Source organism: Babylonia areolata, chromosome 3, assembly GCF_041734735.1.
Source record: "Babylonia areolata isolate BAREFJ2019XMU chromosome 3, ASM4173473v1, whole genome shotgun sequence".
Lineage (NCBI taxonomy): Eukaryota > Metazoa > Mollusca > Gastropoda > Neogastropoda > Buccinidae > Babylonia > Babylonia areolata.
In genome coordinates this window covers 53,850,092-53,866,221 of record NC_134878.1, presented here as the reverse complement: position 1 = coordinate 53,866,221, position 16,130 = coordinate 53,850,092, and the positions used below count along the sequence as shown (strand labels likewise).

The 16,130-nt window shown below is 39.1% G+C and overlaps 1 protein-coding gene across 1 annotated transcript in view; it reads right to left on the bottom strand.

The window, feature by feature from the left end:
- Nucleotides 1-5,897: 5,897 nt before the first annotated feature.
- The window catches only part of LOC143280106 (uncharacterized), a 29,431-nt gene continuing 19,198 nt past the window's right edge, over nucleotides 5,898-16,130 (bottom strand). The window contains exons 6-8 of the mRNA XM_076584651.1: nucleotides 11,147-14,167; nucleotides 10,412-10,627; nucleotides 5,898-8,625 (exon numbers count right to left, since the gene is read on the bottom strand). Of these exons, the coding sequence (XP_076440766.1) occupies nucleotides 8,573-8,625; nucleotides 10,412-10,627; nucleotides 11,147-14,167 (3,290 nt within the window). The 3' untranslated portion in view covers nucleotides 5,898-8,572. The remainder of the gene's footprint in view (nucleotides 8,626-10,411; nucleotides 10,628-11,146; nucleotides 14,168-16,130) is intronic.

Sequence of the window (16,130 nt, the reverse complement as noted above, 5' to 3'; positions counted from 1 at the left end):
TGCCACATACATAACCAGTGAAGATTGAACTGATCTGGTTCCAGCCATCTTACCAATCTTATACCAGCAGTATATTATCTTACAAGAGATCCATTTGATTTCACGGAGTCAGTAAAACTAAAGTAAGGTTTGAAATGGCACTGTAGAAAAGATAGAATTACCCAATACTATACACAAAAAAGTTTTGACCTTGTGAATCCACATAGTAAAAAAGCAACATAACTCTCATTCTGTGTTTCAACTGAAACGAAACACAACATGACTGTGTGTGTGTGTGAACACAGGATTTCCTGGCAAAGTGAACCATAGCTGGAGTACTGTGCTGAGTTGATAATGCAAGGTCTTTGCCATACTGTTTATTATTTTTTGTTGAAAAGTCTGTTACCTCACTTTGGCAATTTGGTTCACAACTTCCAGAAAACAGTTTGTGTTTAATTAAAAACTTTGAATTAAATTCATGACCCATTTAACTTGGATTATCCTTATAGATTCATATGGGTCAATTGACCCATTTTGAGTCAACAGTTTGTGTTTGATTAGAATCTTTTCTGATTGAAATGAATTCATAATGACACATTTGATTTAGATGATCCTATTAAGTTCTTATGGGTCAATTGACCCATGCTGAATTTGCTCCTGGAAGACATCTGTACTGGCCTTCTCTTGTCCCCTTTACACCTCTGCTCATCTTTCTACAATACTCTACAGCACTACTGTCACTGGAATTGAAAAATAACATCTACCTGGCTTGAATTTATTTGTTATTATCCAAACTTGTCCCCATCAACAATTTCATTCCTCCCATTTTGGGACTCTACAAAACCATATATAGAATTGGATAATTGTCATTTCCATATTCTGAGTCTGGCCAAACAATATGATCAAACACTTCAGCTTCTCTGTTATTTCCAAAGTGTTGACAACTGCAATTCACTGCTTGCTGGTTTGCCTTCTGTTTTGATGTCACGCCTTCAGATGATTTTGAACAATGCTGAAAATCATTTTCAGAAAGTCAAAAAAGGCTCAGGTTACCCACTTGCATCAACTTCATTGGTTACCCTTCCAGAACAGAATTCAGTATAAAATTGCCATGTTGGCTTATCGCCACTTTGGAGGATCCCTCCCTTCTTATTTTTCTTTCCTTTATACTTACACCCCTTCCCGTTCTCTCAGGTCATCTGTTGAAAAGCTCCTTCGAGTCCCCAAAATCTCTTCAGACATTTGGGCAAATGTATCAAACACTGGAATTCTCTTCGTCTGGATCTCTGTCACTTACCAATGCTGCCCTCTTTCAAAACACTTTTCTTTTTGAAAACCCACCCGTTAAAACAGGCCTTGGGGTGTGAAGCACAGCCATTTGTCTGCAGTCTTCCTCCTCCACCCCACTGTATCCACTACTGAAATCATGTGCTAGTGTGTGTGTCTGTTAGTGGGTGTTTACCGTGTGTGTGTGTGCGCATGTGTAGGGCATATTTGGTGTCTTTTTTTGTGTGTGTATGTGTGTGTGTGTGTTCATATCCGCAGTTTGTTGTATTGGTGTTCATGCAGTATGCTATGCCTATACCAGCTACCAGTTGCATCAGACATCGCTTTTTCCGTCATAGTAAAAAAAAATATCCCCGCCTTCAAGGCCTTCTTCATGACTAAAAACTCACTCGATGCACCAGACATCTCTTATACTGGCCATGCTTTTCCCGTCCTCAAGTGCACCTGACTCCAGCTATACAGGACATCATGTAAACCATCATAAATCCCTCCCCCAGGAGTCTTCTGTCCGGATATAGTGTCATGTTAGACATCACTGATGGCGCCTTGTACAGTCCCCAGGAGTACCTATTCTGATATGTTGTCAGATATCACAAACAGTGAAGGTCCATCATTCTTTTACTGCAAGGTCAGAAGCTCTAAGGTCTAAAAATACTGCTTTACGAGAAGTTTGTGTATTTGAAGCTGTGCAACACTAATGGCAACCACCCTGACCGTACTGCACCATCAGTCACCATGTGCAATTGCCAGATTCCTGCACCGGTAATCATCAGTGAGGAGGACTCTATCGTTCTTGATCTCAGCCAAGGGGTGCAAATGAAGAAGAATGAGCACAGAGAAGGCGGACTTAAAAGTCTTGACCCAGAAATTGACCTCTTGCTCCATCCCATGATGTTCATGGTCAGGGCCCAGAGCCTTCTTCAATGAGTATATTGGACCTAATTTCAACTTCGCTTTGATGACTGATTTAACCAAAATGGTGTACATACCGACAGTCATCTTTACGGAATGTTTTAAACCTAATTTATATTTTGCTTACTAAATGATTCAACTAAAAATACATGTTCAGAGCCATCTTTACTGAGTTGAACATAATTCATATTCTGTTTATTTATTTAAATATAATACATGTCCAGACGTCTCTTTACTGGGTATATTAGACCTAATTTCTATTTTGTTTAATAAATGATTTAACTAAAAATACATGTCCAGAGCCATTTTTTCTGAGTATATTGGACCAAATATATTTTGTTAAATGACTGATTTAACTAAAATATATGTCCATAGCCCTCTTTACTGAGTGTATTGGACATAATTTCTGTTTCATTTAATGACTGATTTTATTGAACATTATCGCACCTAATTTCTTCATTTATTTTGTGCCAGTGACTGATTTCATTGAAAATAAGTACATGCTCAGTCATCTTCAATTAGTGTACTGCTTTGTTTCAATGACTAAGTTTATTAAACATGAAATCAATATACATGTATCATGCGTATTAATTCCATCTGAACAAACTTTGTGTTTATAGACATAGTGATGATAGCTATTACCTTATTTTTGTGTTTTTATTGTTGATATGGTTGTGTCCTTTGTTTTTTTCAACACAACAAAAATTTTGCCTGATACACACATATGCACAGTTGAGCATATCTCTCTCTCTCCTATTCAATCCCTCTTTTACTGCTTGTCTGTCTCCATCACAACCACCACTGGAAAAACAAAAACAAAAAAACAACATTGCACTGAAATTTGCACATGTCAACACATAACTTTCCAAATGCATGCTGGCCCATTGCTGAGTTGAGTATAAATATCAATTTATAGCCAGGATTCATGAGAATGTTATGCAGGCACAAAACACAAGACACAGGAAATAGTTGCTAATATCAACAATTCACAACAAGCATATGCATACTGTGCCTTCTGTCTGAGAACATCAGACAAAACAGAATATTTCTGTAATAACCGGAGACATCGGATACAGGGTCCACAAGGTTAAATGTGGCCACTATACCGGATTTGTTGTCTATAGCAGACATCGGATATATTGACACCCAAAATCGATCTCCCCAGAGTGGCCTATATAGCTGGATTTTACTGTATACATGTGTTGTTATTTTCCTGTGCAGAGGCTTGTTATTATGCACTATTGTAATATTTCATGTAGACGCTTAGAGCCATTATATTGGGAGTTTGTGCGATATAAGTTCCATCTTTTATATCATTGTTATACATCAACAACACTGTTGAAGTGGATCACACACAGCGCAACCAAGAAATTGGCAGCAGGCTGAGGTACTGTTACTATGTTTATGCAACCCCAATTGATAAACATAATACTATGTTGTGATCCATATGCGATCTGTGCATTGGAGGTATGTTGAATAGTAGAACTTAGTGACAAGTCCCTGTGGATGGCCATGATGTACTCTTTTGGCCAGTTCAGCCAAGGCTGTGAGGTTTGAGGGAAACGATATTTATTTTGTGCAGAGGGTATAAAAAAAAAATAAGGAAGAAAAAGCATTTAAAAGCATTTGTCACAAAATTGTTACTTATTTATTAATGTGAATTAAGATTTTAAAAATCATTTATTTGTATCTCAGTAACACATTCTGGATATCGAGTGCTGGCAGGACTATCACCTCTTAATCAGTTCAGTGCCTATGTCGGTTAAATCATGAAAAGTGCTTCCACAGTGCCTGAAGATGTCCACTGAATCTTGCATCAATTCTGATTTACTTTTCAGGGTCTTGTTCAATGAACATATTACTCTCTGAATGGTTGGTTTGGTGTGTCTGGATTATAAAAATGCTATTTAGAAGAGAACATGTCAAGTTGAAGACCCATTTCTTTTTCATAATGATCTGCATGAAAAGGGAAATGTGCCTTTTAAATCTAAACGGCAACTATGTTCAGCAAATGATTATGGTCCCAGTCAGTGGATCCACACAACTTTGCAGGCTGTGCAAATATTATGTATTGGTTTAACAATGGAGATCTCTCATGTCAGATGATTCATTTGAACATGAAGGTAATGACAATGACGAAAGTGACAGAAACACTGAACATTTGTTCAGTTCATTGGTCAAAGCAGACTTCAATGTTGAGGTGACAATGACAGTGCGAGGACAAAATAAATGTGCATAGAGTGGGAAGAGGGGGAGGAGAGGATTGGTTATCGATAGGATGAAGGCCAGTTAGAGGGTGTGGCTGTGGATGTCAGTAAACTGATCCTTTCACACTGATATTGCTAGGAATGGACAACAGCCAATAATCCTTGATTTTCATGAAGCCCAGGGTAGAGTGCAATGGACAGGAAGCACATTTGAATTTTTTTCACACTTTTTGTCACTGATCAGATGACTGGCTCATTTGTTGCAGAGGAAACAAACCGCAAACACTTTAGCTGGCCTAGTTTCAACTTGTAGGGAGTAATCCGAGTCGAGTGTTATTAAAGAGCTTCCCCACTTAAGGGTGAAAACTCCTTCAGTCTTACGTATAAAAACGCTTGACAGCTCAGTGTCTGAGAACATGACTGACTTTTTATGTTCATTTTTTTGTAGACAGAACCCATGTTTGTCGTTGTTGGGAGTTATTCACAAACACGTCAACAAAAGTTGTGATTGTTATCATAAAATTATAATCTGTTTTATTTTCTTCTCAGGTATAACCTGACAACAAGCATGTTATTTCCAGCTGCATTTTGTTTGTTTTCTGTTTGGATGTCATTCTATGGAGGTGGAAATAGACTTTTGTTGCACAAATAGTTTTACTATCAAAATAGCTAGAGAGAGCAATTTCTTTTTTACAAAAATCTCTGATGTTGAACAGGTTAATATTTGGAGTAACTTTTGTGTCATGTCCATCATGCCAGTCAACAGTTCATTGACAGAATGAATTTTTTTATGAATACATTTGTTTGTCAATGCCTGATAAATTTATATCTGTTGTGCATGTACTTAAATTAAGTACTGCCAGTAAGCTCCCCTGACTGTCACCAAAAGACAGCCCATTTGAATGGGAAAGAAATAAAATCACCAAATATTAGAATTCATGAACTGAAAACTTAACTGATCAGTAACATAGCGAGTTAGTTGGGGACAAAATATATAACTTTCTCCCTTCTTAATGCTATTATCCAGTGAGATGATAAAGTATCCTTTTTTGTTTTGTTTCAAATTTGCACATGCTGATGACCTATGACCAAATCCTGGAAAGCACACAGTGTTTGAAACAGATTAAATTCAGAACATTATATAGTCCTGACAGGGCCCCTTTGGTCTGCCATGTGACTGAGAAGAAACTGGGTCAGATGCCAATGTTGACAAGCACTGTTCACGTGAACCAGTCAGTCATCTAGAAAATAACTCTCCTACTAGTGAGTACAGCAACAAACTCTGCTTTAGTGGTTGCAGTAGAGAGTGGAAAGGTCAGTTAAGATATTCTAACCTTATAATGTCATTATGTAAAGTAGGTCCCACTCCAAAAATTTTCACTTTCTTAAGTCCCTATCCGGCTCCTTTGAAACAGTTCTAAACAGTAAGGCCTCAATCGGGGCCCTTTGTCCAGAGTTAGTCAAGAACAGATTTCCCCCTCTCTCTCTATATACATATGTTCGAACTCAACACTCATACACACACAAGCACTAAAAGTTGGTAGTATAACCATATATTATGTAGTAATGCAAAGTGAGTGCCATAACAGCCAGTACATGAGTATATACAATGAACAACAATCAAACTGCACATCATGAAATTTAACTATGGTTCAGTATGTTCTGCACCTTTACACATATGATCTCATTGTCTAGAAACAACAACAGCAACAACAACAAACCAATCATTCAAAATATTGTTTAAAAAAAAAAAAAGTTTGTATACACTATACAAAGCTCTGAAAACAATTTCCTATATAATTCTGTATATATACAGTGTCTTGGACTAGCCAGTGTTCTGTAAGAGTAGTAAAACAAACAAAAACAAAAAATCATCCAGGCCCATTTTTCTACATGATTTTTGTTTAACCATAAGACTCTGGAGTAGTAAGGAGAAAGAAAAATATAAAACAGAAAACCTGGCATGGTACAACATGGAGAGTACCTTATCTTGCCCTCTCTGTCCTAGTGAACACTCCATATCAACTCTCTGCTGGTCCAGCTCTCCCAGCTGGCTACAATGGGCAAAAATTATGCATCATAAATCTTGGCAGTCATCAAAGAAAAGAAAAACTATCACACGGTGCCTCTTGCATGCACACAGACATCTTTTAAAAACTTTAATTTTTCAAATAAGCTGTCAATGTAGCACTGCACAGGGATGTCACATGAAAATGGGGAGGACAGGACAGAACCCAGATGGAAAAGGTATGGCCACTACAGGGAAGTAAGAGTGGTAAAGATTAGACTGTGCTACAACAAAATGTTATGGGCCTCACTTCAAAATGATTGTGTGGTTCAACTCACTAGCACTCTCTGAGTACACAGCACAGCAAAGTTGCATGATGTAACTCAAATCTGTAATTACTTTCAATGTACATGAAGGATGAAGTGCAGCAACCTACTACACTGTGGTTGTACACTATATTGCTAGCACAAACTTGCACACACTGTTCACCCATTTGCTACAAGCTGGCAAAACATTTACAGTTTACTTTCAAGAAGTTTTCTTTCAAATTCTATCCTAAGTATTTATGGCATGTCCGTCTATCATCTACCTGTCATAACCCTTCTGATCACATTCTTATCCTCCTAAACTAACACCTTTTATTTATATTCTGTCTGAATTTGTTTTTATGCTGGATATTAAAAAGAAGTTAACTGTAAAACAATTAGTGTCAATTATTAGGTAAGCCAAATTTTATCTCTAAATCTTTTTTATGTTTGATGACGTAGCAGAAATGTAAGCACATGAAAACTTTAAATAGAGGAGACCTATATTTACAGTCTTGTATATACACATTGTATGAAAGGCGAGCAAGGCCCAAACCAGACTCATCACACATAGGCCATTGGCTCCAGAATCACATGATTTGTGTCACATTTCATCCAATCTACATATCCGAAAAAAAAAAAGAAAAAAAAAAAAAGAGGGTTGGGGGAGGGTGGGTGGTATTATCAACATGGGAAAGTAAAAGCAATTTTTTGTCTAATCAATCTTTAGAGCAACAAAAACAATACAAAGATGAAATTGTAATGAAAAGATCCAATATTTCTTAACAAACAAAAGCAACAAATCTGTATTTTCGCAGTTCAGAAAACACTATAAAACAGAGTGACCATATACAACTGTTCAGAAATTCACCTCAATCATATTACATATATCATTATCATCATTGGTACCCATCTTAAAAAAAAAAAAAATTTAAAAGCAGATTCAATCTTCACACATTATATCCACCTACACCAATGAGGAAGCAATGCTCAGGATGAAAACATGATTTTAAAATGATGTTGAACATAATGCGGCATCAATCCCACATTTATCACCACAAAAATTTACAAAATCAAAGCAAAACGAGTAGGGGCATGGGCTTCTTTCTTGTTTGTTTTGTTTTCTTTCAAAATTTAATATAGCTGCCAGCCTGCCTCCATGGCAACTTCCCTGAGCATGAGTAAGTTGATGCCAGCAACTTTCTTCCTTATTTCTTCTTCTTTTTTTTATCTTCTTAGGAGATCCATATCCATCTCCATTTTTGTGCCAAGATGTGCACTGCTGAATAATCATTTAACAAAACATTAACTTAACACAATAGCATTAAATGTATTTGACTTATCAAATGTGTTCAGTATGTCAATGCATGCGCAAGTCTATAGTATATGAATGCGTTAGGCTTATCAAGTGTGTTAATGTGAATGCATGGATGTATCGGTCATCACAAGTTCTTCCTGACTTTTTCTTGCTTCATTTACCCAACATTTAAGACACGTTTCACTATCACTTATATACAACCCTTTTTTTCTTCTTAAACAAAAATAAAACGACAAGCAGTCATTTCCTTAAAACTCTCCAACACTCAAGAGGCAGCATATGCAGTCAATGTAAGAGCCACTGTTAGTGGTATAAAATCATATTCCTTTCCCCCCCAACCAATTCTTAGATAAGCATGTGGCATACCTCCTGTCAGTGCATTTATTGTTAGGTCTACATCTATTCTAGCTGCTATTTATGTCTGAGGCACAGACCCAAAGTCTGACTGCTTTTTGGATCCTGTGGTGTGGACTGTATGAGCTCCTGCTGTGTCAGAATGGCAGGACTGACATGTCAATGGTTCAGGTCTTGTCTCATGACAGACCGAGGAACTTTTTCACCTATGCTCTTTAGCTCGCTTCCTCTTTGTCTGAGTCGACTCCCCAGCATCTGAAACAGATCCAAGCAACTCACCTTAGATAAAACACATCTTTCAGTTGACGTCCAGACAATTCAATCCCTGCAATAGCATTTTACACTAAGACTAGTAAGAGTCCTGTAAAGTGGCATCTAAAAAGAAAAATTTTAAATCATAAACGAAGCAAATACTGTTACTTATCAATCAAACAATAAAATATTTCAAAATATATTACTATTTCCCACAAAATGTTTTATCATAGACAGATGCTCACCTAATTCATCACACTGTCTAGTCTGGTCTGTGGTCAAGGCGAGTTTGATGTGGCATACCTCACCTAAACCTGCTCAAGTATACCTGTTGATCCTGATAGTTGCATGCGGATATTGCGCACTAAGTGATAAGGCGTTGACACAAATCATTCTCTGGATAAAAATCATTAAATTTAACACCAATAGCAGCCTACTTTGCCTTCTTTTAACCCTTAGGCTACCTACAAGACGAGATAACTTGTCAGCGCAAGCATGTACGCTTTGCTGCCACAATGACGAGATAACTCATCATCGACTTTTCCCTGGTTTGCATTGAGTTTGTTGACAAAAATACTGGTAACTTTTAGCTTGGGGAATCTTTCTAAATTCTATTCATAGCTAAAACCCCGTCTATGTCATGAGGCAGTCCTTTATTTGAACATTTTGGTTGGATTACTACCGCAGTGTTTTCATGCTAGGACGATTTGATAATAAAGGGAGCAATGAAAAGACTGGTCAAGATACATCTATCATTGGGTGATGCCAACTGCACAGCTGAAGTAGATGACAGAAACTTGAAAAAGTGACCGAATTGTTAGCAGGACACAGTGTGAACGATTTTCTTCGCACTTGGCCAACGCAGTCTCATGAGAATGGATGATGGGACCGTGTGAGAGGGGTGAAAAGGGGAGGGGTGGAGGTACAGACCGAGGGGGCGTGGCCTCACATCCATATTATTACTTGGAGAAGTCACAGTGCATTGTGCATCTGTCTCTTTCTTTTTTTTAATTTTTTTTTTTTATTGTGGTTGTTGGTTTAAATAATCTTTTATTGTGGTTTTCTAGTATTTGTGTGTGGGTTATTATCCATTTGTCCAGAAAATATGATATTTTAGTGCAAATTACCTAACTAACATTCGTAATGAACAAGTTGAAAATGTGACGTAAAACAAAACACTGAAAATATATAAAATGGGAAAACGTCATGTGTTTTGTATTCTTTATTCATTTACCTTTCAGAAAATATATACTTTAATGGGCCTTTCTCCAATAACAAAGAGTTTTTTTTTGAAAATATATACCCGTTTTGGGAAGAAAAACCCTGGCAAATAGATTTCACTTGTTGTTGTATCTTATTTTCCTGGCAGTGAAAGGATTTGTGTTCTTATCAACTATTGATGTGATCCACATACTGAAAATGGTATGCAAAAAAGGATGTCACTGAGGACGCTCCTTTTACCAACAAAATGACCAAATGCAGACAGTGTACAGTAAGACCTTCACAATAAGTGTAAAACACAATCAGCTTTTCTATGCCTTTGTCATATTTCAAAACTTTATTTTTCATGAGTGAGATCAGTTTTTGTTTCCTTTTTCACAAGTGAGATTTGTTATTGAAGTTTATGTCAGACATACACTTGATCCAATGATGTATGATCTACTTTCAACTGTGTATCATTATACATTCAACTTTTACATCCAGTGGTCCAAGACGCATTTAAGTTGGCCTCCCAGTTCATGTCCCTTACCTTCTTGCACACTTCATTCCAACTTTTTGATACCCTCACCTTTTGTTCTCAAGGATCGGGTGGATCGTTTAGACCCTGCAGCAGCTGTTTCTCCTGTGTCATCTTTGCCTGTCCCTCCTGACTGTGCCCCCTGGCTGGCTGATGAGACCGTGGAGGTGGTGGTTGTCACACCAGTTGAGGCTGAGGAACTCTCCTTGGTTCCTTTGGACCCTTGGCTTCTTGTTCGTCCAGATAACACAGGAGTGTCAAAGTATGCTATAAAAAATAATAAAAGAAAAAAGTATACAGCATCTTTCAGGCTGAGAAAGTTTAAGACGGATCATTCATTCTCTTTTTCTCTCTCTATTACTATTAGTATTATGGTATGTTAATGACCCTGTCCCTTCACTTTTAACAGTGTTCATGGTTTTCATGTGACCAATCACTGTACCTAGTTTAATGAAGATTGGATGAAAGACAAAATTTTAAAAAGTTCCATTACTGGTAATAATGTATTGTGCTTAGAAGACTTCTTTTGTGTTGTGTTACAAGCTTGGCCTTTGAGTTTTAGCTGCAACAACTTTATAATGGGGATGGCTAAAATGCTTATATCAAGACATGTACTTTTTTCATATGACTGACTTTTCCTCCATTTGTTGTTGATGTTTACCACAGAACTAGAGAAACACAGACGTATAACCACACACAAATACACACACTGACAGACAGCAAACATCAAAGACAAGATAATTACACAGACTCATACTGTTTACACATGTAAGTCAATGTACTTACACTGGCCTGGAGATACTTTCTCTAAAACGTAGGTGTAATGAACTCGCCGCTTGCTTCCAGCTGCTGCCATTTTCTTGGCGACTTCTTCTGGTGTGGCGTCCAGAATATTTCTGTCATGGTGGGTTGTGTTCTTTACTCCAGCTTTCTCCTCTTCCTTTTTCCCCCCCTTCTCTTCTTCTTCCTTCTTGTTAGGCCTATCCTCTGCCTTTTTGCCTCCTTTGTCATCCTCTGGTTTTTCGATTAACTGACTCTTCTTTCCTTCCTTCTGGAGTTTGGGAGGAAGATCTGATGAAGTGCCAGTTTTGCTGCTGTCTGTACTGTTCCCGCTGCTCACTGAATTCTCCACACAACTTAGCTTAGGGGCTGGTTCACTGGAGGTATCTGATTCACTGTTGGTTGATTTCCGTTTGCGAGTCAGTCGACGAGTTTTCAAGTTGCTTTCATCCAAAGACAAACTTGCAGGTGGTTCACTGGCTTCTGAGTCACCTGTGTCATTGGAGACAGCATGAGTATGGGTGGCATCTCTGGGAATGGCTTCAACGTCTTTAGGCTCCGTTTCATGCCCACTAACCATGCTTTCTGGGATCTCATTTTTCTCTGCAGCAACAGCAGGATCACATGCATGAAAAAATGCAGAGACTATGTCTGTCCTTTCCTGCACACAAGATGTTCCTTCTGCTTCTCCCACCATGTTTGATGCCGGTGGAGCCTGAATAGGACTGGAATTTGTTTCCTTCTTTGAAGTGTCCTGCAGCAACACTGGGGTCAAAGGGGGTGGAGGGGGTGTGGCAGAAGGGATCAATGCAGGAAGTGTGAGGGGAGGGGCAGGATGCAGTAGAGGTGGTTTGGAATGAGGATTCTCTGACTGCACAAACTGTGAATTAGAAGTGCTGTCCTGAAGACTGTGCTGAGTGACCGGTACATTAGCTGATCTGCTCATTTCTACATCCACCTTCTCCTCCCCACCAGCGTCCTTTAAACGAATTCTGTTGGACAAGCTCTCAGTCACACTCACTGCTTCTGGAGCACAACTGTCACTGGTGGAAGTAATGGTTTGGGACAAGGGTCTCACAGACTGGGAATCTACCATGCTGGACACAGTGGTGATTACATGACTGTCCCTCTGACTAGAAGTCACTGGGGAAGATGTCAAGGGAACAGTTCTCCCACTGCTTGTGACTTCTGTCAAATTATCTGACTGAGATGATGGAATTGTAGATGACTTGAGAGCTGAAGCAGATGTCTCTCCAGTGCACACAAACTTTTCTTCAGTAGAAGTCCTTGTTAAAACATCTGTATTAAAACTGGCTGTTCCTGTTGACAAACTGCCTGACACAGCCAATACTTGCTGACTGCTTGAAGTCACTGGGTGGCCCACACTAATAATAAGCCTAGGAGTTAAAGGAAAGTCTGCTGGTTTACTTGCTGCCGATGTTTTAGAACACACAGAACTGACTGCTGTCACATGTGGACTGAGATCAAAGGAGGAGGAAACAGATGTCACAGAAGAATTCTGAAGATGGGTGCAAGATGAACAAGCAGCTGGCATATGGTGGACATGCACACCACCAGCAGATGAGGAACTAACAACAGGAGATGACAACGAAGCAGACGACGAATGGTGTCCTGATGATAATGAAGTCAACACTGGTTTTACGCATGGGGATGAACGGATGTTTGATTTGCCTGTCACACTTTCCACAAATGAAGTATTGCACACAGAAACCGAGGAACTATGTGGATTTGGAAGCACAGCCTGGAGTTGTGGTCTGACAGCAACACGGTTACACACTGCTGAAACAGAGCTGGGCAAGGAAGACACAGCAGGACTAGATACTCTACTTGCGAAAGAATCTTCTGCTGTAGATTCCGGCTGCCGCACATCAGGCTGAGCAACACTAACCGATGAGGATTGATGCGACAGCGGATGATGGAAAATGGCTGTTGAAGGTACAGAATGTTTTGACACTGGGCCACTAACAGTGTAACTGGTGTGCTCTTGTTGCAGTCTGGATGATAGGGAGTCTTTCAAAACCGCCGAACTGTTTCCATGGGTGTGAGAAGAAACAGCAGAGTTACTTCCAGTGGAGAGTGTACTACTAAGACAAGAAGACAGGGAAGATGAAAAAGATATAGCAGATGATGAAGGTATCGCCACACTGGATGCCAAAGAGGTAGCAGACAAAGACACAGAAACAGTGGCAGGAACACCTGATCCATTCCCAGCTTTGTGGCGACTGCTTGCAGAGGACTGAAGAGTAGCCAGAGGATGTGGAGCAGCAGGGATCACAGAAGTGTTGATGCAGTTTAACCCACCACCAAATGATGGATGAGCAAGATGAGGGGTCAAGGAGTTGCTGCCACTGCTGGCACTCCCCGAGCTGTTGTGGACTGCTGTGGACAGGTTTGGTACCAGTTTATCAAACATCAAGTTCCTTGCTGGTGATGTCACAGAAAGGCTTGCAGCAAGTGACCTGGACCCTCCCTGACTGGCTCGTCCAGGAGAGCCCGACCCATTGGAGCTGTGTCGAGAGCTGGCGCTGGGAGACTTGCAGGCTCGGCCTGGCAGCAAGGAATTCTCAGGGTTCGGCAGCGGTTTGACCAGTCTTTGCACAGACTCAGTCAGGCGGCGTGGTTGTGGAAGGCCAGCAGCATAGATGTGATTGAGCATGTTCACATTGATAGGAGAAGAACGTTTGGTGTACATGCTGGTGATGTTAACACCAGCTCGTGTTTCAGAACTCACACTCATATTGCCATTTGTAGTTCCATGACGGACACCCTCATCTAAATATGCTGAAAGCCCTGGCTCTGAAATCAGTGCCAGATCCTCTGCACTGAGCACATCATCCCCATGAGGGTTAGAGTCTTCCAGCAAAGCAAAATCACCGAGTGATGTATCTGGTACCAAGTCAGAGGTCACAGTCTCAAGATCAAGACCAGAAGTTCCGCTGACACTGCTGACAGTGATGGAGTTAGAAGAGCTGGTGTTTGATGAGGGATGCTTCAGTAAGTCTCCTCCTGTAACATCAGAAATGTACAAAATTATCCACTGTGGATCTGGGTTTAAAGAAACCTCAAATTAATATTGCTCCATTGTATATTTGTAATCAACACATAGAATCGAAATAACATGACAAAAATCATACAACTGGAACAGGAGCTTCCCAAGACAGGCAAAAGTAACAATTATCGGTTCTTGAAACTATGCTTATGTGTCTTATCTGTTTGTTACGCACAGATGACTTTTTTTAAAGTATGTGGTGTAGCACATATGGATCAGTCTGCTCACTTTGACACTTTGGAAATGAAACTCACACACTTAAACAGGCAATAAAGATCAATAAACTGGACACTTGTGTTCTATTGTGTTGTTAAAAAATAATTCTACTGAGAAACAATTGCCTTTTCCACACTGTTTTTAACAGGAGTTTGTACCATGACCACAAAAACAATGTGCAAAGTACTGCAAACAAACAGGCTAAATATCACCAAAGGCACTGCTCTGATCTCTCAATAGTAATGTAAAGCCTTCGCACCAAGTCACTGTGTGAATGAGTGTAAAAGTCTTTTTAAAAAAGGGGTTTTATTGTTATAATGCAAGAAGTTGGGGTTTTTCTCTCTCTCTCTTTTCATAATGTTTTTGAATTCTTGATAAGTCACTCAACTGGTTATATACATAGACAAGCATACAGAAACACAGAAACTCATAAAACCACAAACACACATTTTAAAAAAATCTGGAATGGTATAAAAAAAAAAGAAAGAAAAAAAAGGTATGAAATAAGAATCTACATCGTTTGTGAATATGGATCAACGCATGAGTCCACGCAATGGGAAACAGACCTATCACACACACATATAGGGATATATCCCTTGATATTCTAAATGTTTGTAATGCATCTCAGGATCGACCCCTGGGGATCTCATATTTACTGATTTCTGTAAATTTACTAAAAATCTCATGTTAGGCATGTTTTCACACTTTGTTGACTTAACAGGTGAGAAAATTCCCCATCCTCATCCCACCAGATGCCAATACCACGATAAACTCTGGACACTCAACTTGAATTAAAAAACAAAAAAAAACAACAACAAAAAAACAACATGAAAGTTCAACATTTTATATTAACACATCCACAATGACGTGTGCTACAAAGTTGTATTCCATCAACACTGCGCACAGATGTAGGTCAACTCGTATTCAAATTAGCAGTTAGGGTACAAAACTTGTGTCTGCTTTAAGTGCGTACATTTTCTGCAGCAAATTAGTTACTTCCCTTGCTAGATTGCTTCCATTTCAGAAACTGAATGTTTCTAAGCACAATTATGTAAAGTTTCCATGTAAAAAATGTCTCCAAAGTGACCTTTGTTCAAGGAGGAGATTCTTCACCTGCTTGATCTTGATAATTCTAGTATTTCTGACTTTTTCACCCCAAGAAAATTAAAATGGCAGTGATTGTGACAAAGAAGATGGGTGTTGAAACTGTCTGACAGTGCCAGATTTAGAAGTCGTCACAAACTATGAATCAACAAGAGTGAATGTGGTACAGTCACAGGTGTTCGAAACTTGTCTTGTGCTCATAGTTATTATTCTTGTTTTGCAATACATCAACTAAAAACCATCTGCACACTAAACTTTCATCTTTTTTTGCTTTTAAGTACCAGGTACACCAAATTTGGTGATGACTGCACTGCATTCAGGCCTGTAGGGCAGGTTTCTCTCTTCAAGTGGTTTTCTTGCAGTTTCTTGGCAGCAAGCTTAGACTGGAAGTGGAACTTGTGGAAGGCAGACAAGACTGAGGCAGGGCTTGTCACAATAGTGTTAAGCAATCGGCTTTTGTGCCTATCCATTTTTAATAAGTGAATTATATGACAGAATACTGCTGCTCCTGGCAGATGTATGTAGCAATGTAACTTCCATTATAAGCAGTTACTATTTAAACTAAAAATGATAAAATGACTGCTATCATCAGTATTGAGT